A 23,057-nucleotide genomic window follows, 5' to 3' on the forward strand; every position below is an offset into this window, starting at 1 on the left:
GTGAGCTCCCCCTAGTGATGGCTGCAGACAGGGTCCTATCATGTATCTCTGTATACAGGGAGCTCCCCCTAGTGGTGACTGCAGACAGGATCTTATCATGTATCTCTGTATACAGGGAGCTCCCCCTAGCAGTGACTGCAGACAGGATCTTATCATGTATCTCTGTATACAGGGAGCTCCCCCTAGCGGTGACTGCAGACAGGATCTTATCATGTATCTCTTTATACAGGGAGCTCCCCCTAGTGGTGACTGCAGACAGGATCTTATCATGTATCTCTGTATACAGGGAGCCCCCCCTAGTGGTGACTGCAGACAGGATCTTATCATGTATCTCTGTATACAGTGAGCTCCCCCTAGTGATGGCTGCAGACAGGGTCCTATCATGTATCTCTGTATACAGGGAGCTCCCCCTAGCGGTGACTGCAGACAGGATCTTATCATGTATCTCTGTATACAGGGAGCTCCCCCTAGTGGTGGCTGCAGACAGGATCTTATCATGTATCTCTGTATACAGGGAGCGCCCCCTAGTGGTGACTGCAGATAGGATCTTATCATGTATCTCTGTATACAGGGAGCTCCCCCTAGTGGTGGTTGCAAACAGGATCTTATCATGTATCTCTGTATACAGGGAGCTCCCCCTAGTGGTGGCTGCAGACAGGATCTTATCATGTATCTCTGTATACAGTGAGCTCCCCCTAGTGATGGCTGCAGACAGGGTCCTATCATGTATCTCTGTATACAGGGAGCTCCCCCTAGTGGTGACTGCAGACAGGATCTTATCATGTATCTCTGTATACAGGGAGCTCCCCCTAGCGGTGACTGCAGACAGGATCTTATCATGTATCTCTTTATACAGGGAGCTCCCCCTAGTGGTGACTGCAGACAGGATCTTATCATGTATCTCTGTATACAGGGAGCCCCCCCTAGTGGTGGCTGCAGACAGGATCTTATCATGTATCTCTGTATACAGGGAGCGCCCCTTAGTAGTGACTGCAGACAGGATCTTATCATGTATCTCTGTATACAGGGAGCTTCCCCTAGTGGTGGCTGCAGACAGGATCTTATCATGTATCTCTGTATACAGGGAGCTCCCCCTAGTGGTGGCTGCAGACAGGATCTTATCATGTATCTCTGTATACAGGGAGCGCCCCTTAGTAGTGACTGCAGACAGGATCTTATCATGTATCTCTGTATACAGGGAGCTCCCCCTAGTGGTGACTGTAGACAGGATCTTATCATGTATCTCTGTATACAGGGAGTTCCCCTTAGTGGTGGCTGCAGATAGAATCTTATCATGTATCTCTGTATACAGGGAGCTCCCCCTAGTGGTGGCTGCAGACAGGATCTTATCATGTATCTCTGTATACAGGGAGCTCCCCCTAGTGGTGACTGCAGACAGGATCTTATGATGTATCTCTGTATACAGGGAGCTCCCCCTAGTGGTGGCTGCAGACAGGATCTTATCATGTATCTCTGTATACAGAGAGCTCCCCCTAGTGGTGGCTGCAGACAGGATCTTATCATGTATCTCTGTATACAGGGAGCTCCCCCTAGTGGTGGCTGCAGACAGGATCTTATCATGTATCTCTGTATTCAGGGAGCTCTGTACATCTCTCTTGTGGGTGTCTGTATGTTGCAGGTCACAGTATAATGGAGCTTACACTTTGGAGCTTTCTGGTGATTCTTACCTACTGTCATGTTGATTAAAGTGTAGAGCAGAAGTGTAGAGAATAGAGCGGAGCCAAGAATCCTCTCCAGACCTGTAACAGAGGGAAACATTCAGTGGACCTCGCATCATATTAGGACCTGTGCAGTAGCCTCTTTAGCTTCTCTCTGTGCCCAGACATCACTAGATGCCTCCAATGACAAAGTATGAAGGAAATGTAGCTTATGAAGCCAATTATTAAAACACCAGCACAGCAGAGTGATAGGACATTCATTAATGTCTGACACTCCAGAGCTGCATTCATAATTCTGCTGGTAACTCCATGTCATCTGTTCTGCTAGGTTGTAGGGCAAAGTGTGAATGAACTGCAGTCTGTTTCCTAGGACCACCAGAGAGATTTTAGTGCAGCTTTGGATGTGATTGGAGAATATGAAACAAGTCTGTGCAATATAAAGAGGCAGAAGCCTATTTTCAATCATTAGAACAGACTATCCCCCACCCGCCCCATTTGTTGCTGTCCATGGTGGTCGGTGCTCCAGGTCGCAGATCGCACTGAACCCTATGGTTTGTCTATGGGACTCCAGCTCCAGAATGACCGATAACAGCAGCTGAGGCTCAAAACGGCAACAAAAAACGATTCTGTTACGGCAGCGACGGATTTCCATGATCATTACAGCTGACTAACAGCAATGGCGCCTCCTAGAGTCAACAGCAGCCACTACAGCGAGCGCTAAGTCCAGACGTCTCACCTTGTGCTGAGCCGCGCTCCGTCCTCCCCATCGGCAGATGCATGACAGTGACTGACAGCAGCGGTGACTGTGACTTATAGGAGCACCGCGGGGACACGTCATCATAGGAAACCCCGACCCTCCCCCACGTGTGACTGTACGGGCGATAGTGAAAGACACACAACAAGGGATTAGATACACGGCTCAGCAGTCAGTATCACACAGGAGAGGATTAGATACACGGCTCAGCAGTCAGTATCACACAGGAGAGGATTAGATACACGGCTCAGCAGTCAGTATCACACAGGAGAGGATTAGATACACAGCTCAGCAGACAGTATCACACAGGAGAGGATTAGATACACAGCTCAGCAGTCAGTATCACACAGGATAGGATTAGATACACAGCTCAGCAGTATCACACAGGAGAGGATTAGATACACAGCTCAGCAGTATCACACAGGAGAGGATTAGATACACAGCTCAGCAGTCAGTATCACACAGGAGAGGATTAGATACACAGCTCAGCAGACAGTATCACACAGGATAGGATTAGATACACAGCTCAGCAGTATCACACAGGAGAGGATTAGATACACAGCTCAGCAGTCAGTATCACACAGGAGAGGATTAGATACTCAGCTCAGCAGACAGTATCACACAGAATAGGATTAGATACACGGCTCAGCAGACAGTATCACACAGGAGAGGATTAGATACACGGCTCAGCAGTCAGTATCACACAGGAGAGGATTAGATACTCAGCTCAGCAGACAGTATCACACAGAATAGGATTAGATACACGGCTCAGCAGACAGTATCACACAGGAGAGGATTAGATACACAGCTCAGCAGACAGTATCACACAGGAGAGGATTAGATACACAGCTCAGCAGTCAGTATCACACAGGAGAGGATTAGATACACGGCTCAGCAGTCAGTATCACACAGGAGAGGATTAGATACACGGCTCAGCAGTCAGTATCACACAGGAGGGGATTAGATACACGGCTCAGCAGTCAGTATCACACAGGATAGGATTAGATACATGGCTCAGCAAACAGTATCACACAGCATAGGATTAGATACATGGCTCAGCAGTCAGTATCACACAGGAGAGGATTAGATACACGGCTCAGCAGTCAGTATCACACAGGAGAGGATTAGATACACGGCTCAGCAGTCAGTATCACACAGGAGGGGATTAGATACACGGCTCAGCAGTCAGTATCACACAGGAGAGGATTAGATACACAGCTCAGCAGTCAGTATCACACAGGAGAGGATTAGATACACGGCTCAGCAGTCAGTATCACACAGAAGAGGATTAGATACACGGCTCAGCATAATATCACACAGGATAGGATTAGATACATGGATCAGCAGTCAGTGTCACACAGGAGGGGAATAGATACACGGCTCAGCAGTCAGTATCACACAGGATAGGATTAGATACATTGCTCAGCAGTCAGTATCACACAGGATAGGATTAGATACACGGCTCAGCAGTCAGTATCACACAGGATAGGATTAGATACACGGCTCAGCAGTCAGTATCACACAGGAGAGGATTAGATACACGGCTCAGCAGTCAGTATCACACAGGAGGGGATTAGATACACGGCTCAGCAGTCAGTATCACACAGGAGAGGATTAGATACACGGTTCAGCAGTCAGTATCACACAGGAGGGGATTAGATACACAGCTCAGCAGTATCACACAGGAGAGGATTAGATACACAGCTCAGCAGTCAGTATCACACAGGAGAGGATTAGATACACAGCTCAGCAGACAGTATCACACAGGAGAGGATTAGATACACGGCTCAGCAGTCAGTATCACACAGGATAGGATTAGATACACAGCTCAGCAGTATCACACAGGAGAGGATTAGATACACAGCTCAGCAGTCAGTATCACACAGGAGAGGATTAGATACACAGCTCAGCAGACAGTATCACACAGGATAGGATTAGATACACAGCTCAGCAGTATCACACAGGAGAGGATTAGATACACAGCTCAGCAGTCAGTATCACACAGGAGAGGATTAGATACTCAGCTCAGCAGACAGTATCACACAGAATAGGATTAGATACACGGCTCAGCAGACAGTATCACACAGGAGAGGATTAGATACACAGCTCAGCAGACAGTATCACACAGGAGAGGATTAGATACACAGCTCAGCAGACAGTATCACACAGGAGAGGATTAGATACACGGCTCAGCAGTCAGTATCACACAGGAGAGGATTAGATACATGGCTCAGCAAACAGTATCACACAGCATAGGATTAGATACATGGCTCAGCAGTCAGTATCACACAGGAGAGGATTAGATACACGGCTCAGCAGTCAGTATCACACAGGAGAGGATTAGATACACGGCTCAGCAGTCAGTATCACACAGGAGGGGATTAGATACACGGCTCAGCAGTCAGTATCACACAGGAGAGGATTAGATACACAGCTCAGCAGTCAGTATCACACAGGAGAGGATTAGATACACGGCTCAGCAGTCAGTATCACACAGAAGAGGATTAGATACACGGCTCAGCATAATATCACACAGGATAGGATTAGATACACGGATCAGCAGTCAGTGTCACACAGGAGGGGAATAGATACACGGCTCAGCAGTCAGTATCACACAGGATAGGATTAGATACACGGCTCAGCAGTCAGTATCACACAGGATAGGATTAGATACACGGCTCAGCAGTCAGTATCACACAGGATAGGATTAGATACACGGCTCAGCAGTCAGTATCACACAGGAGAGGATTAGATACACGGCTCAGCAGTCAGTATCACACAGGAGGGGATTAGATACACGGCTCAGCAGTCAGTATCACACAGGAGGGGATTAGATACACGGCTCAGCAGTCAGTATCACACAGGAGAGGATTAGATACACGGTTCAGCAGTCAGTATCACACAGGAGGGGATTAGATACACGGCTCAGCAGACAGTAACACACAGGAGAGGATTAGATACACGGCTCAGCAGTCAGTATCACACAGGAGAGGATTAGATACACGGCTCAGCAGTCAGTATCACACAGGATAGGATTAGATACACGGCTCAGCAGTCAGTATTACACAGGAGAGGATTAGATACACGGCTCAGCAGACAGTATCACACAGGATAGGATTAGATACACGGCTCAGCAGACAGTAACACACAGGAGAGGATTAGATACACGGCTCAGCAGTCAGTATCACACAGGAGAGGATTAGATACACAGCTCAGCAGTCAGTATCACACAAGATAGGATTAGATACACGTCTCAGCAGTCAGTATCACACAAGATAGGATTAGATACACGGCTCAGCAGTCAGTATTACACAGGAGAAGATTAGATACATGGCTCAGCAGTCAGTATCACACAGGAGAGGATTAGATACATGGCTCAGCAGTCAGTATCACACAGGATAGGATTAGATACACGGCTCAGCAGACAGTAACACACAGGAGAGGATTAGATACACGGCTCAGCAGTCACTATCACACAGGAGAGGATTAGATACACGGCTCAGCAGTCAGTATCACACAGGAGAGGATTAGATACATGGCTCAGCAGTCAGTATCACACAGGATAGGATTAGATACACGGCTCAGCAGTCAGTATCACACAGGATAGGATTAGATACACGGCTCAGCAGACAGTAACACACAGGAGAGGATTAGATACACGGCTCAGCAGTCAGTATCACACAGGAGAGGATTAGATACACGGCTCAGCAGTCAGTATCACACAGGAGGGGATTAGATACACGGCTCAGCAGTCAGTATCACACAGGAGAGGATTAGATACACAGCTCAGCAGTCAGTATCACACAGGAGAGGATTAGATACACGGCTCAGCAGTCAGTATCACAAAAGATAGGATTAGATACACGGCTCAGCAGTCAGTGTCACACAGGAGAGGATTAGATACATGGCTCAGCAGACAGTATCACACAGGAGAGGATTAGATACACGGCTCAGCAGACAGTATCACACAGGAGAGGATTAGATACACGGCTCAGCAGTCAGTATCACACAGGAGAGGATTAGATACACGGCTCAGCAGTCAGTATCACACAGGAGGGGATTAGATACACAGCTCAGCAGACAGTATCACAAAGGATAGGATTAGATACACGGCTCAGCAGTCAGTATCACACAGGAGAGGATTAGATACACAGCTCAGCAGGATCACAGGAGAGGATTAGATACACGGCTCAGCAGACAGTATCACACGGGAGAGGATTAGATACACGGCTAAGCACTCAGTATCACACAGGACAGGATTAGATACACAACTCAGCAGACAGTATCACACAGGGTAGGATTAGATACACGGCTCAGCAGACAGTACCACACAGGATAGGATTAGATACACAGCTCAGCAGGATCACAGGAGAGGATTAGATACACGGCTCAGCAGACAGTATCACACGGGAGAGGATTAGATACACGGCTAAGCACTCAGTATCACACAGGACAGGATTAGATACACAGCTCAGCAGACAGTATCACACAGGATAGGATTAGATACACAGCTGAGCAGTATCACACAGGATAGGATTAGATACACGACTCAGCAGACGGTATCACACGGGATGTGATTAGATACACGGCTCAGCAGACAGTATCACACAGGATAGGATTAGATACACGGCTCAGCAGACAGTATCACACAGGATAGGATAGGATAGGATGCACGGCTCAGCAGACAGTATCACACTGGATAGGATTAGATACACGGCTCAGCAGTCAGTATCACACAGGAGAGGATTAGATACAGGGCTCAGCAGTCAGTATCACACAGGAGAGGATTAGATACACAGCTCAGCAGTCAGTATCACACAGGATAGGATTAGATACACAGCTCAGCAGTCAGTATCACACAGGAGAGGATTAGATACACAGCTCAGCAGTCAGTATCACATGGGATGGGATTAGATACACAGCTCAGCAGTCAGTATCACACAGGATAGGATTAGATACACGGCTCAGCAGTCAGTATCACACAGGATAGGATTAGATACACAGCTCAGCAATCAGTATCACACAGGACAGGATTAGATACACGGTTCAGCAGACAGTATCACACAGGATAGGATTAGATACACGGCTCAGCAGACAGTATCACACGGGAGAGGATTAGATACACGGCTCAGCAGTCAGTATCACACAGGAGAGGATTGGATACACAGCTCAGCAGACAGTATCACACAGGATATAATTAGATACACAGCTCAGCAGTTAGTATCACACAAGAGAGGATTAGATACACGGCTCAGCAGACAGTATCACACAGGGTAGGATTAGATACACGGCTCAGCAGACAGTATCACACAGGGTAGGATTAGATACACGGCTCAGCAGACAGTATCACACAGGATAGGATTAGATACACGGCTCAGCAGACAGTATCACACGGGAGAGGATTAGATACACGGCTCAGCAGTCAGTATCACACAGGAGAGGATTGGATACACAGCTCAGCAGACAGTATCACACAGGATAGGATTAGATACACGGCTCAGCAGACAGTATCACACGGGAGAGGATTAGATACACGGCTCAGCAGTCAGTATCACACAGGAGAGGATTAGATACACGGCTCAGCAGTCAGTATCACACAGGATATAATTAGATACACGGCTCAGCAGTCAGTATCACACAAGAGAGGATTAGATACACGGCTCAGCAGACAGTATCACACAGGGTAGGATTAGATACACGGCTCAGCAGACAGTACCACACAGGATAGGATTAGATACACAGCTCAGCAGCATGACAGGAGAGGATTAGATACACGGCTCAGCAGACAGTATCACACGGGAGAGGATTAGATACACGGCTCAGCAGACAGTATCACACAGGATAGGATAGGATGCACGGCTCAGCAGTCAGTATCACACTGGATAGGATTAGATACACGGCTCAGCAGTCAGTATCACACAGGACAGGATTAGATACACAGCTCAGCAGACAGTATCACACAGGATAGGATAGGATGCACGGCTCAGCAGTCAGTATCACACTGGATAGGATTAGATACACGGCTCAGCAGTCAGTATCACACAGGATAGGATTAGATACACGGCTCAGCAGTCAGTATCACACAGGATAGGATTAGATACACGGCTCAGCAGTCAGTATCACACAGGAGAGGATTAGATACAGGGCTCAGCAGTCAGTATCACACAGGAGAGGATTAGATACACAGCTCAGCAGTCAGTATCACACGGGATGGGATTAGATACACAGCTCAGCAGTCAGTATCACACAGGATAGGATTAGATACACGGCTCAGCAGTCAGTATCACACAGGATAGGATTAGATACACGACTCAGCAGTCAGTATCACACAGGAGAGGATTAGATACACAGCTCAGCAGTCAGTATCACATGGGATGGGATTAGATACACAGCTCAGCAGTAAGTATCACACAGGATAGGATTAGATACACGGCTCAGCAGTCAGTATCACACAGGATAGGATTAGATACACGACTCAGCAGACAGTATCACACAGAAGAGGATTAGATACACAGCTCAGTAGACAGTATCACACAGGAGAGGATTAGATACATGGCTCAGCAGACAGTATCACACAGGATAGGATTAGATACACAGCTGAGCAGTATCACACAGGAGAGGATTAGATGCACGGCTCAGCAGACCGTATCACACAGGAGAGGATTAGATACACGGCTCAGCAGTCAGTATCACACATGAGAGGATTAGATACACAGCTCAGCAGTCAGTATCACACAGGAGAGAATTAGATACACGGCTCAGCAGTCAGTATCACACAGGATAGGATTAGATACACAGCTCAGCAGACAGTATCACACAGGATAGGATTAGATACACGGCTCATCAAACAGTATCACACAGGAGAGGATTAGATACATGGCTCAGCAGACAGTATCACACAGGAGAGGATTAGATACATGGCTCAGCAGACAGTATCACACAGTAGAGGATTAGATACACAGCTCAGCAGATGGTATCACACAGGATAGGATTAGATACACGGCTCAGCAGTAAGTATCACACAGGATAGTATTAGATGCACGGCTCAGCAGTCAGTATCACACAGGAGAGGATTAGATACACAGCTCAGCAGTCAGTATCACACAGGAGAGGATTAGATACACGGCTCAGCAGTCAGTATCACACAGGATAAGATTAGATACACAGCTCAGCAGACAGTATCACACAGGAGAGGATTAGATACACGGCTCAGCAGACAGTATCACACAGGAGAGGATTAGATACACAGCTCAGCAGTCAGTATCACACAGGATAAGATTAGATACACAGCTCAGCAGACAGTATCACACAGGAGAGGATTAGATACACGGCTCATCAGACAGTATCACGCAGGAGAGGATTAGATACACGGCTCAGCACACAGTATCACACAGGATAGGATTAGATACACGGCTCATCAGACAGTATCACGCAGGAGAGGATTAGATACACGGCTCAGCACACAGTATCACACAGGATAGGATTAGATACACAGCTGAGCAGTATCACACAGGACAGGATTAGATACACAGCTCAGCAGACAGTATCACACAGGATAGGATTAGATACATGGCTCATCAGACAGTATCACACAGGATAGGATTAGATACACAGCTCAGCAGTCAGTATCACACAGAATAGGATTAGATACACGGCTCAGCAGTCAGTATCACACAGGAGAGGATTAGATACATGGCTCAGCAGACAGTATCACACGGGATGTGATTAGATACACGGCTCAGCAGTCAGTATCACACTGGATAGGATTAGATACACGGCTCAGCAGTCAGTATCACACAGCATAGGATTAGATACACGGCTCAGCAGTCAGTATCACACAGGAGAGGATTAGATACAGGGCTCAGTAGACGGTATCACACGGGATGTGATTAGATACACGGCTCAGCAGTCAGTATCACACAGGATAGGATTAGATACACGGCTCAGCAGTCAGTATCACACAGGATAGGATTAGATACACGGCTCAGCAGTCAGTATCACACAGCATAGGATTAGATACACGGCTCAGCAGTCAGTATCACACAGGAGAGGATTAGATACATGGCTCAGCAGACAGTATCACACAGGATAGGATTAGATACACGACTCAGCAGTCAGTATCACACAGGATAGGATCAGATACACAGCTCAGCAGTCAGTATCACACAGGATAGGATTAGATACACGGCTCAGCAGTCAGTATCACACAGAATAGGATTAGATACACGGCTCAGCAGTCAGTATCACACAAGATAGGATCAGATACACAGCTCAGCAGTCAGTATCACACAGGATAGGATTAGATACACGGCTCAGCAGTCAGTATCACACAGAATAGGATTAGATACACGGCTCAGCAGTCAGTATCACACAAGATAGGATCAGATACACAGCTCAGCAGTCAGTATCACACAGTAGAGGATTAGATACACAGCTCAGCAGATGGTATCACACAGGATAGGATTAGATACACGGCTCAGCAGTAAGTATCACACAGGATAGTATTAGATGCACGGCTCAGCAGTCAGTATCACACAGGAGAGGATTAGATACACAGCTCAGCAGTCAGTATCACACAGGAGAGGATTAGATACACGGCTCAGCAGTCAGTATCACACAGGAGAGGATTAGATACACAGCTCAGCAGTCAGTATCACACAGGATAGGATTAGATACACAGCTCAGCAGACAGTATCACACAGGAGAGGATTAGATACACGGCTCATCAGACATTATCACGCAGGATAGGATTAGATACACGGCTCAGCAGACAGTATCACACAGGAGAGGATTAGATACACAGCTCAGCAGTCAGTATCACACAGGATAAGATTAGATACACAGCTCAGCAGACAGTATCACACAGGAGAGGATTAGATACACGGCTCATCAGACAGTATCACGCAGGAGAGGATTAGATACACGGCTCAGCACACAGTATCACACAGGATAGGATTAGATACACAGCTCAGCAGACAGTATCACACAGGATAGGATTAGATACACGGCTCATCAGACAGTATCACGCAGGAGAGGATTAGATACACGGCTCAGCACACAGTATCACACAGGATAGGATTAGATACACAGCTGAGCAGTATCACACAGGATAGGATTAGATACACAGCTCAGCAGACAGTATCACACAGGATAGGATTAGATACATGGCTCATCAGACAGTATCACACAGGATAGGATTAGATACACAGCTCAGCAGTCAGTATCACACAGAATAGGATTAGATACACGGCTCAGCAGTCAGTATCACACAGGAGAGGATTAGATACAGGGCTCAGCAGACGGTATCACACGGGATGTGATTAGATAGACGGCTCAGCAGTCAGTATCACACTGGATAGGATTAGATACACGGCTCAGCAGTCAGTATCACACAGCATAGGATTAGATACACGGCTCAGCAGTCAGTATCACACAGGAGAGGATTAGATACAGGGCTCAGTAGACGGTATCACACGGGATGTGATTAGATACACGGCTCAGCAGTCAGTATCACACAGGATAGGATTAGATACACGGCTCAGCAGTCAGTATCACACAGGATAGGATTAGATACACGGCTCAGCAGTCAGTATCACACAGCATAGGATTAGATACACGGCTCAGCAGTCAGTATCACACAGGAGAGGATTAGATACATGGCTCAGCAGACAGTATCACACAGGATAGGATTAGATACACGACTCAGCAGTCAGTATCACACAGGATAGGATCAGATACACAGCTCAGCAGTCAGTATCACACAGGATAGGATTAGATACACGGCTCAGCAGTCAGTATCACACAGAATAGGATTAGATACACGGCTCAGCAGTCAGTATCACACAAGATAGGATCAGATACACAGCTCAGCAGTCAGTATCACACAGGATAGGATTAGATACACGGCTCAGCAGTCAGTATCACACAGGATAGGATTAGATACATGGCTCAGCAGTCAGTATCACACAGGATAGGATCAGATACACAGCTCAGCAGTCAGTATCACACAGGATAGGATTAGATACACGGCTCAGCAGTCAGTATCACACAGAATAGGATTAGATACACGGCTCAGCAGTCAGTATCACACAGAATAGGATTAGATACACGGCTCATCAGACAGTATCACGCAGGAGAGGATTAGATACACGGCTCAGCACACAGTATCACACAGGATAGGATTAGAATCACAGCTGAGCAGTATCACACAGGATATGATTAGATACACAGCTCAGCAGACAGTATCACACAGGATAGGATTAGATACATGGCTCATCAGACAGTATCACACAGGATAGGATTAGATACACAGCTCAGCAGTCAGTATCACACAGAATAGGATTAGATACACGGCTCAGCAGTCAGTATCACACAGGAGAGGATTAGATACAGGGCTCAGCAGACGGTATCACACGGGATGTGATTAGATACACGGCTCAGCAGTCAGTATCACACTGGATAGGATTAGATACACGGCTCAGCAGTCAGTATCACACAGCATAGGATTAGATACACGGCTCAGCAGTCAGTATCACACAGGAGAGGATTAGATACACGGCTCAGCAGTCAGTATCACACAGGAGAGGATTAGATACATGGCTCAGCAGACGGTATCACACGGGATGTGATTAGATACACGGCTCAGCAGTCAGTATCACACAGGATAGGATTAGATACATGGCTCAGCAGTCAGTATCACACAGGATAGGATTAAATACACGGCTCAGCAGTCAGTATCACACAGCATAGGATTAGATACACGGCTCAGCAGTCAGTATCACACAGGAGAGGATTAGATACATGGCTCAGCAGACAGTATCACACAGGATAGGATTAGATACACGACTCAGCAGTCAGTATCACACAGGATAGGATTAGATACACGGCTCAGCAGTCAGTATCACACAGAATAGGATTAGATACACGGCTCAGCAGTCAGTATCACACAGAATAGGATTAGATACACGGCTCAGCAGTCAGTATCACACAGGATAGGATTAGATACACGGCTCTGCAGACATTATCACACAGGAGAGGATTAGATTCACGGCTCAGCAGTCAGTATCACACAGGATAGGATTAGATACAGGACTCAGCAGTCAGTATCACACAGGAGAGGATTAGATACACGGCTCAGCAGTCAGTATCACACAGAATAGGATTATATACACAGCTCTGCAGACAGTATCACACAGGAGAGGATTAGATACATGGCTCAGCAGTCAGTATCACACAGAATAGGATTAGATACACGGCTCAGCAATCAGTATCACACAGGAGAGGATTAGATACACAGCTCTGCAGACAGTATCACACAGGAGAGGATTAGATACAGGGCTCAGCAGTCAGTATCACACAGGATAGGATTAGATACAGGGCTCAGCAGTCAGTATCACACAGGAGAGGATTAGATACACAGCTCAGCAGTCAGTATCACATGGGATGGGATTAGATACACAGCTCAGCAGTCAGTATCACACAGGAGAGGATTAGATACAGGGCTCAGCAGTCAGTATCACACAGGATAGGATTAGATACACGGCTCAGCAGTCAGTATCACACAGAATAGGATTAGATACACGGCTCAGCAGTCAGTATCACACAGAATAGGATTAGATACATAGCTCAGCAATCAGTATCACACAGGAGAGGATTAGATACACAGCTCTGCAGACAGTATCACACAGGAGAGGATTAGATACAGGGCTCAGCAGTCAGTATCACACAGGATAGGATTAGATACACGGCTCAGCAGACAGTATCACACAGGATAGGATTAGATACACGGCTCAGCAGTCAGTATCACACAGGAGAGGATTAGATACAGGACTCAGCAGTCAGTATCACACAGGATAGGATTAGATACACGGCTCAGCAGTCAGTATCACACAGAATAGGATTATATACACAGCTCTGCAGACAGTATCACACAGGAGAGGATTAGATACATGGCTCAGCAGTCAGTATCACACAGAATAGGATTAGATACACGGCTCAGCAATCAGTATCACACAGGAGAGGATTAGATACACAGCTCTGCAGACAGTATCACACAGGAGAGGATTAGATACAGGGCTCAGCAGTCAGTATCACACAGGATAGGATTAGATACAGGGCTCAGCAGTCAGTATCACACAGGAGAGGATTAGATACACAGCTCAGCAGTCAGTATCACATGGGATGGGATTAGATACACAGCTCAGCAGTCAGTATCACACAGGAGAGGATTAGATACAGGGCTCAGCAGTCAGTATCACACAGGATAGGATTAGATACACGGCTCAGCAGTCAGTATCACACAGAATCGGATTAGATACACGGCTCAGCAGTCAGTATCACACAGAATAGGATTAGATACATAGCTCAGCAATCAGTATCACACAGGAGAGGATTAGATACACAGCTCTGCAGACAGTATCACACAGGAGAGGATTAGATACAGGGCTCAGCAGTCAGTATCACACAGGATAGGATTAGATACACGGCTCAGCAGACAGTATCACACAGGATAGGATTAGATACACGGCTCAGCAGTCAGTATCACACAGGAGAGGATTAGATACACAGCTCAGCAGTCAGTATCACATGGGATGGGATTAGATACACAGCTCAGCAGTCAGTATCACACAGGATAGGATTAGATACACGGCTCAGCAGTCAGTATCACACAGGAGAGGATTAGATACACGGCTCAGCAGTCAGTATCACACAGGATAGGATTAGATACACGGCTCAGCAGTCAGTATCACACAGGATAGGATTAGATACACGGCTCAGCAGACAGTATCACACAGCATAGGATTAGATACATGGCTCAGCAGTCAGTATCACATGGGATGGGATTAGATACATAGCTCAGCAGACAGTATCACACAGGATAGGATTAGATACACGGCTCAGCAGGCAGTATCACATACGATAGGATTAGATACATAGCTCAGCAGACAGTATCACAGGAGAGGATTAGATACACAGCTCAGTAGTCAGTATCACACAGGAGAGGATTAGATACATGGCTCAGCAGTCAGTATCACACAGGAGAAGATTAGATACACAGCTCAGCAGACAGTATCACACAGGATAGGATTAGATACATGGCTCAGCAGTCAGTATCACACAGGATGAGATTAGATACACAGCTCAGCAGTCAGTGTCACATGGGATGGGATTAGATACACAGCTCAGCAGTCAGTATCACACAGGATAGGATTAGATACACGGCTCAGCAGACAGTATCACACAGGATAGGATTAGATACACAGCTCAGCAGTCAGTATCACACAGGATAGGATTAGATACATGGCTCAGCAGTCAGTATCACACAGGATTAGATTAGATACACAGCTCAGCAGTCAGTGTCACATGGGATGGGATTAGATACACAGCTCAGCAGTCAGTATCACACAGGATAGGATTAGATACACGGCTCAGCAGACAGTATCACACAGGAGAGGATTAGATACACGGCTCAGCAGTCAGTATCACACAGGAGAGGATTAGATACAAGGCTCAGGAGACAGTATCACACAGGACAGGATTAGATACACAGCTCAGCAGTCAGTATCACACAGGATAGGATTAGATACACGGCTCAGCAGTCAGTATCACACAGGATAGGATTAGATACACGGCTCAGCAGACAGTATCACACAGGATAGGATTAGATACACAGCTCAGCAGACAGTATCACACAGGATAGGATTAGATACACGGCTCAGCAGTCAGTATCACACAGGATAGGATTAGATACACGGCTCAGCAGTCAGTATCACACAGGATAGGATTAGATACACCGCTCAGCAGTCAGTATCACACAGGATAGGATTAGATACATAGCTCAGCAGACAGTATCACACAGGAGAGGATTAGATACACAGCTCAGCAGTATCACACAGGAGAGGATTAGATACACGGCTCAGCAGTCAGTATCACACAGGAGAGGATTAGATACCCGGCTCAGCAGTCAGTATCACACAGGATAGGATGAGATACACGGCTCAGCAGACAGTATCACACAGGATAGGATTAGATACATGGCTCAGCAGACAGTATCACATAGGAAAGGATTAGATACACGGCTGAGCAGTCAGTATCACACAGGAGAGGATTAGATACACGGCTCAGCAGTCAGTATCACAGGATAGGATTAGATACACGGCTCAGCAGTCAGTATCACACAGGAGAGGATTAGATACACGGCTCAGCAGTCAGTATCACACAGGAGAGGATTAGATACACAGCTCAGCAGACAGCATCACATAGGAGAGGATTAGATACACGGCTCAGCAGTCAGTATCACACAGGATAGGATTAGATACACGGCTCAGCAGTCAGTATCACACAGGATAACATTAGATACACGGCTCAGCAGTCAGTATCACACAGGATAGGATTAGATACACGGCTCAGCAGTCAGTATCACACAGGATAGGATTAGATACACGGCTCAGCAGTCAGTATCACACAGGAGAGGATTAGATACACGGCTCAGCAGACAGTATCACACAGGATAACATTAGATACACAGCTCAGCAGACAGTATCACACAGGATAGGATTAGATACACGGCTCAGCAGTCAGTATCACACAGGATAGGATTAGATACACGGCTCAGCAGACAGTATCACACAGGATAACATTAGATACACGGCTCAGCAGTCAGTATCACACAGGATAGGATTAGATACACGGCTCAGCAGTCAGTATCACACAGGAGAGGATTAGATACACGGATCAGCAGTCAGTATCACACAGGAGAGGATTAGATACACGGCTCAGCAGTCAGTATCACACAGGATAGGATTAGATACACGGCTCAGCAGACAGTATCACACTGGATAGGATTAGATACACAGCTCAGCAGACCGTATCACACAGGATAGGATTAGATACACGGCTCAGCAGTCAGTATCACACAGGAGAGGATTAGATACACGGCTCAGCAGTCAGTATCACACAGGAGAGGATTAGATACACGGCTCAGCAGACAGTATCACACTGGATAGGATTAGATACACGGCTCAGCAGTCAGTATCACACAGAATAGGATTAGATACATGGCTCAGCAGTCAGTATCACACAGGAGAGGATTAGATACACAGCTCAGCAGACAGTATCACAGGATAGGATTAGATACACGGCTCAGCAGTCAGTATCACACAGGAGAGGATTAGATACACAGCTCAGCAGACAGTATCACACTGGATAGGATTAGATACACGGCTCAGCAGTCAGTATCACACAGGAGAGGATTAGATACACGGCTCAGCAGTCAGTATCACACAGGAGAGGATTAGATACACGGATCAGCAGTCAGTATCACACAGGAGAGGATTAGATACACGGCTCAGCAGTCAGTATCACACAGGATAGGATTAGATACACAGCTCAGCAGACAGTATCACACTGGATAGGATTAGATACACAGCTCAGCAGACAGTATCACACAGGATAGGATTAGATACACGGCTCAGCAGTCAGTATCACACAGGATAGGATTAGATACACAGCTCAGCAGACAGTATCACACTGGATAGGATTAGATACACAGCTCAGCAGTCAGTATCACACAGGAGAGTATTAGATACACGGCTCAGCAGTCAGTATCACACAGGAGAGGATTAGATACACAGCTCAGCAGACAGTATCACACTGGATAGGATTAGATACACGGCTCAACAGTCAGTATCACACAGGATAGGATTAGATACACGGCTCAGCAGTCAGTATCACACAGGAGAGGATTAGATACACGGCTCAGCAGTCAGTATCACACGGAATAACATTAGATACACGGCTCAGCAGTCAGTATCACACAGGAGAGGATTAGATACACGGCTCAGCAGACAGTATCACACAGGAGAGGATTAGATACACGGCTCAGCAGTCAGTATCACACAGGAGAGGATTAGATACACGGCTCAGCAGTCAGTATCACACGGAATAACATTAGATACACGGCTCAGCAGTCAGTATCACACAGGAGAGGATTAGATACACGGCTCAGCAGTCAGTATCACACGGAATAACATTAGATACACGGCTCAGCAGTCAGTATCACACAGGAGAGGATTAGATACACGGCTCAGCAGTCAGTATCACACAGGAGAGGATTAGATACACGGCTCAGCAGTCAGTATCACACAGGATAGGATTAGATACACGGCTCAGCAGTCAGTATCACACAGGAGAGGATTAGATACACGGCTCAGCAGTCATTATCACACGGAATAACATTAGATACAGGCTCCATAATTTCTGGGTTCACTCTCCTGGTTACGTTTCCCGCCTCTTTCTCCCCTTCCCCCGCTGTCCTCTGTGCTTCTGTGTTTTGGGCTAAATTCATATAGTTGAGGTAAATAAAGGGTCAATGATGGAATCTGAGGCGGCAGAAATTCGGGCAGTTATGGGTTAATATCAGCCTCCTCGGTGCTTATCAGGTAATTAAAGGTTAATGTCAGGATCTCTGGGGGTGTAGGGCAATGAGGGGTTAACTGTCTTCTTTGTGCCCCCGATCACTGTGGCCCCCGGTAATGGCGCGGTGCGTTTTCTGTGTGGTGTCCGCAGCGTCTTGGTTCTTTCGATGCTTTTACTTCCAATTTTCTGCTTCACTTTCTGCGATAAATGACGTTGACTAGAAAAATGAGCGGCGCTAAAAGTCTAAAACGTGTCCATGTTCTAACGGGAGTCCAACCGCAAAGGGGCTTCATCCAAGGGACGCAACGAAACAGCGCAGAGGTCTGCCAAAATATAATGTGATGTCACCACCACCTCGCTCCATGCTATGATGTCACCACCACCTCGCTCCATGCTGTGATGTCACCACTACCTCGCTCCAGGCTGTGATGTCACCTCCTCGCTCCAGGCTGTGATGTCACCACTACCTCGCTCCAGGCTGTGATGTCACCACCTCGCTCCAGGCTGTGATGTCACCACTACCTCGCTCCAGGCTGTGATGTCACCACCTCGCTCCAGGCTGTGATGTCACCTCCTCGCTCCAGGCTGTGATGTCACCACCTCGCTCCAGGCTGTGATGTCACCACTACCTCGCTCCAGGCTGTGATGTCACCTCCTCGCTCCAGGCTGTGATGTCACCACCTCGCTCCAGGCTGTGATGTCACCTCCTCGCTCCAGGCTGTGATGTCACCACTACCTCGCTACAGGCTGTGATGTCACCACCTCGCTCCAGGCTGTGATGTCACCTCCTCGCTCCAGGCTGTGATGTCACCACTGCCTCGCTCCAGGCTGTGATGTCACCACCTCGCTCCAGGCAGTGATGTCACCTCCTCGCTCCAGGCTGTGATGTCACCACTACCACGCTCCAGGCTGTGATGTCACCACCTCGCTCCAGGCTGTGATGTCACCTCCTCGCTCCAGGCTGTGATGTCACCACTACCTCGCTCCAGGCTGTGATGTCACCACTACCTCGCTCCAGGCTGTGATGTCACCTCCTCGCTCCAGGCTGTGATGTCACCACTACCTCGCTCCAGGCTGTGATGTCACCACCTCGCTCCAGGCTGTGATGTCACCACCTCGCTCCAGGCTGTGATGTCACCTCCTCGCTCCAGGCTGTGATGTCACCACCTCGCTCCAGGCTGTGATGTCACCACTACCTCGCTCCAGGCTGTGATGTCACCACTACCTCGCTCCAGGCTGTGATGTCACCTCCTCGCTCCAGGCTGTGATGTCACCACCTCGCTCCAGGCTGTGATGTCACCTCCTCGCTCCAGGCTGTGATGTCACCACTACCTCGCTCCAGGCTGTGATGTCACCACCTCGCTCCAGGCTGTGATGTCACCTCCTCGCTCCAGGCTGTGATGTCACCACCTCGCTCCAGGCTGTGATGTCACCTCCTCGCTCCAGGCTGTGATGTCACCACTACCTCGCTCCAGGCTGTGATGTCACCACCTCGCTCCAGGCTGTGATGTCACCTCCTCGCTCCAGGCTGTGATGTCACCACTACCTCGCTCCAAGCTGAGATGTCACCACCTCGCTCCAGGCTGTGATGTCACCACTACCTCGCTCCAGGCTGTGATGTCACCTCGCTCCAGGCTGTGATGTCACCACTACCTCGCTCCAGGCTGTGATGTCACCTCCTCGCTCCAGGCTGTGATGTCACCACCACCTTGCTCCAGGCTGTGATGTCACCACCACCTCGCTCCAGGTTGTGATGTCACCACCACCTCGCTCCAGGCTGTGATGTCACCACTACCTCGCTCCAGGCTGTGATGTCACCACCTCGCTCCAGGCTGTGATGTCACCACCTCGCTCCAGGCTGTGATGTCACCTCCTCGCTCCAGGCTGTGATGTCACCACCTCGCTCCAGGCTGTGATGTCACCACTACCTCGCTCCAGGCTGTGATGTCACCACTACCTCGCTCCAGGCTGTGATGTCACCTCCTCGCTCCAGGCTGTGATGTCACCACCTCGCTCCAGGCTGTGATGTCACCTCCTCGCTCCAGGCTGTGATGTCACCACTACCTCGCTCCAGGCTGTGATGTCACCACCTCGCTCCAGGCTGTGATGTCACCTCCTCGCTCCAGGCTGTGATGTCACCACCTCGCTCCAGGCTGTGATGTCACCTCCTCGCTCCAGGCTGTGATGTCACCACTACCACGCTCCAGGCTGTGATGTCACCACCTCGCTCCAGGCTGTGATGTCACCTCCTCGCTCCAGGCTGTGATGTCACCACTACCTCGCTCCAAGCTGAGATGTCACCACCTCGCTCCAGGCTGTGATGTCACCACTACCTCGCTCCAGGCTGTGATGTCACCTCGCTCCAGGCTGTGATGTCACCACTACCTCGCTCCAGGCTGTGATGTCACCTCCTCGCTCCAGGCTGTGATGTCACCACCACCTTGCTCCAGGCTGTGATGTCACCACCACCTCGCTCCAGGTTGTGATGTCACCACCACCTCGCTCCAGGCTGTGATGTCACCACTACCTCGCTCCAGGCTGTGATGTCACCACCTCGCTCCAGGCTGTGATGTCACCACCTCGCTCCAGGCTGTGATGTCACCACCACCTCGCTCCAGGCTGTGATGTCACCACCTCCTCGCTCCAGGCTGTGATGTCACCTCCTCGCTCCAGGCTGTGATGTCACCTCCTCGCTCCAGGCTGTGATGTCACCACTACCTCGCTCCAGGCTGTGATGTCACCACCACCTCGCTCCAGGCTGTGATGTCACCACTACCACGCTCCAGGCTGTGATGTCACCACCTCGCTCCAGGCTGTGATGTCACCTCCTCGCTCCAGGCTGTGATGTCACCACTACCTCGCTCCAGGCTGTGATGTCACCACTACCTCGCTCCAGGCTGTGATGTCACCACTACCTCGCTCCAGGCTGTGATGTCACCACCTCGCTCCAGGCTGTGATGTCACCACTACCTCGCTCCAGGCTGTGATGTCACCACCTCGCTCCAGGCTGTGATGTCACCTCCTCGCTCCAGGCTGTGATGTCACCACCTCGCTCCAGGCTGTGATGTCACCACTACCTCGCTCCAGGCTGTGATGTCACCACTACCTCGCTCCAGGCTGTGATGTCACCTCCTCGCTCCAGGCTGTGATGTCACCACCTCGCTCCAGGCTGTGATGTCACCTCCTCGCTCCAGGCTGTGATGTCACCACTACCTCGCTCCAGGCTGTGATGTCACCACCTCACTCCAGGCTGTGATGTCACCTCCTCGCTCCAGGCTGTGATGTCACCACTACCTCGCTCCAGGCTGTGATGTCACCTCGCTCCAGGCTGTGATGTCACCTCCTCGCTCCAGGCTGTGATGTCACCACTACCACGCTCCAGGCTGTGATGTCACCACCTCGCTCCAGGCTGTGATGTCACCTCCTCGCTCCAGGCTGTGATGTCACCACTACCTCGCTCCAAGCTGAGATGTCACCACCTCGCTCCAGGCTGTGATGTCACCACTACCTCGCTCCAGGCTGTGATGTCACCTCGCTCCAGGCTGTGATGTCACCACTACCTCGCTCCAGGCTGTGATGTCACCTCCTCGCTCCAGGCTGTGATGTCACCACCACCTCGCTCCAGGCTGTGATGTCACCACCACCTCGCTCCAGGTTGTGATGTCACCACCACCTCGCTCCAGGCTGTGATGTCACCACTACCTCGCTCCAGGCTGTGATGTCACCACCTCGCTCCAGGCTGTGATGTCACCACCTCGCTCCAGGCTGTGATGTCACCACCACCTCGCTCCAGGCTGTGATGTCACCACCTCCTCGCTCCAGGCTGTGATGTCACCTCCTCGCTCCAGGCTGTGATGTCACCTCCTCGCTCCAGGCTGTGATGTCACCACTACCTCGCTCCAGGCTGTGATGTCACCACCACCTCGCTCCAGGTTGTGATGTCACCACCACCTCGCTCCAGGCTGTGATGTCACCACTACCTCGCTCCAGGCTGTGATGTCACCACCTCGCTCCAGGCTGTGATGTCACCACCTCGCTCCAGGCTGTGATGTCACCACCACCTCGCTCCAGGCTGTGATGTCACCACCTCCTCACTCCAGGCTGTGATGTCACCACTACCTCGCTCCAGGCTGTGATGTCACCACTACCTCGCTCCAGGCTGTGATGTCACCACCACCTCGCTCCAGGCTGTGATGTCACCACCACCT

General features: G+C 49.0%; 1 protein-coding gene across 3 annotated transcripts in view; it reads right to left on the minus strand.

The window, feature by feature from the left end:
- IL18BP (interleukin 18 binding protein) overlaps positions 1-23,057 on the minus strand; it is a 60,264-nt gene that overhangs the window by 11,445 nt on the left and 25,762 nt on the right. For 2 of the 3 annotated variants that reach the window (XM_069760323.1, XM_069760322.1), the window contains exon 2: positions 1,689-1,760. In XM_069760323.1, coding sequence (XP_069616424.1) covers positions 1,689-1,698 — 10 coding nt within the window. In that variant the 5' untranslated portion in view covers positions 1,699-1,760. Of the gene's footprint in view, positions 1-1,688; positions 1,761-2,415; positions 2,462-23,057 lie in introns of those variants that run through there. The other variant, XM_069760321.1, reaches the window with a different exon arrangement.

Source organism: Ranitomeya imitator, chromosome 3, assembly GCF_032444005.1.
Source record: "Ranitomeya imitator isolate aRanImi1 chromosome 3, aRanImi1.pri, whole genome shotgun sequence".
Classification (NCBI taxonomy): Eukaryota; Metazoa; Chordata; class Amphibia; order Anura; family Dendrobatidae; genus Ranitomeya; species Ranitomeya imitator.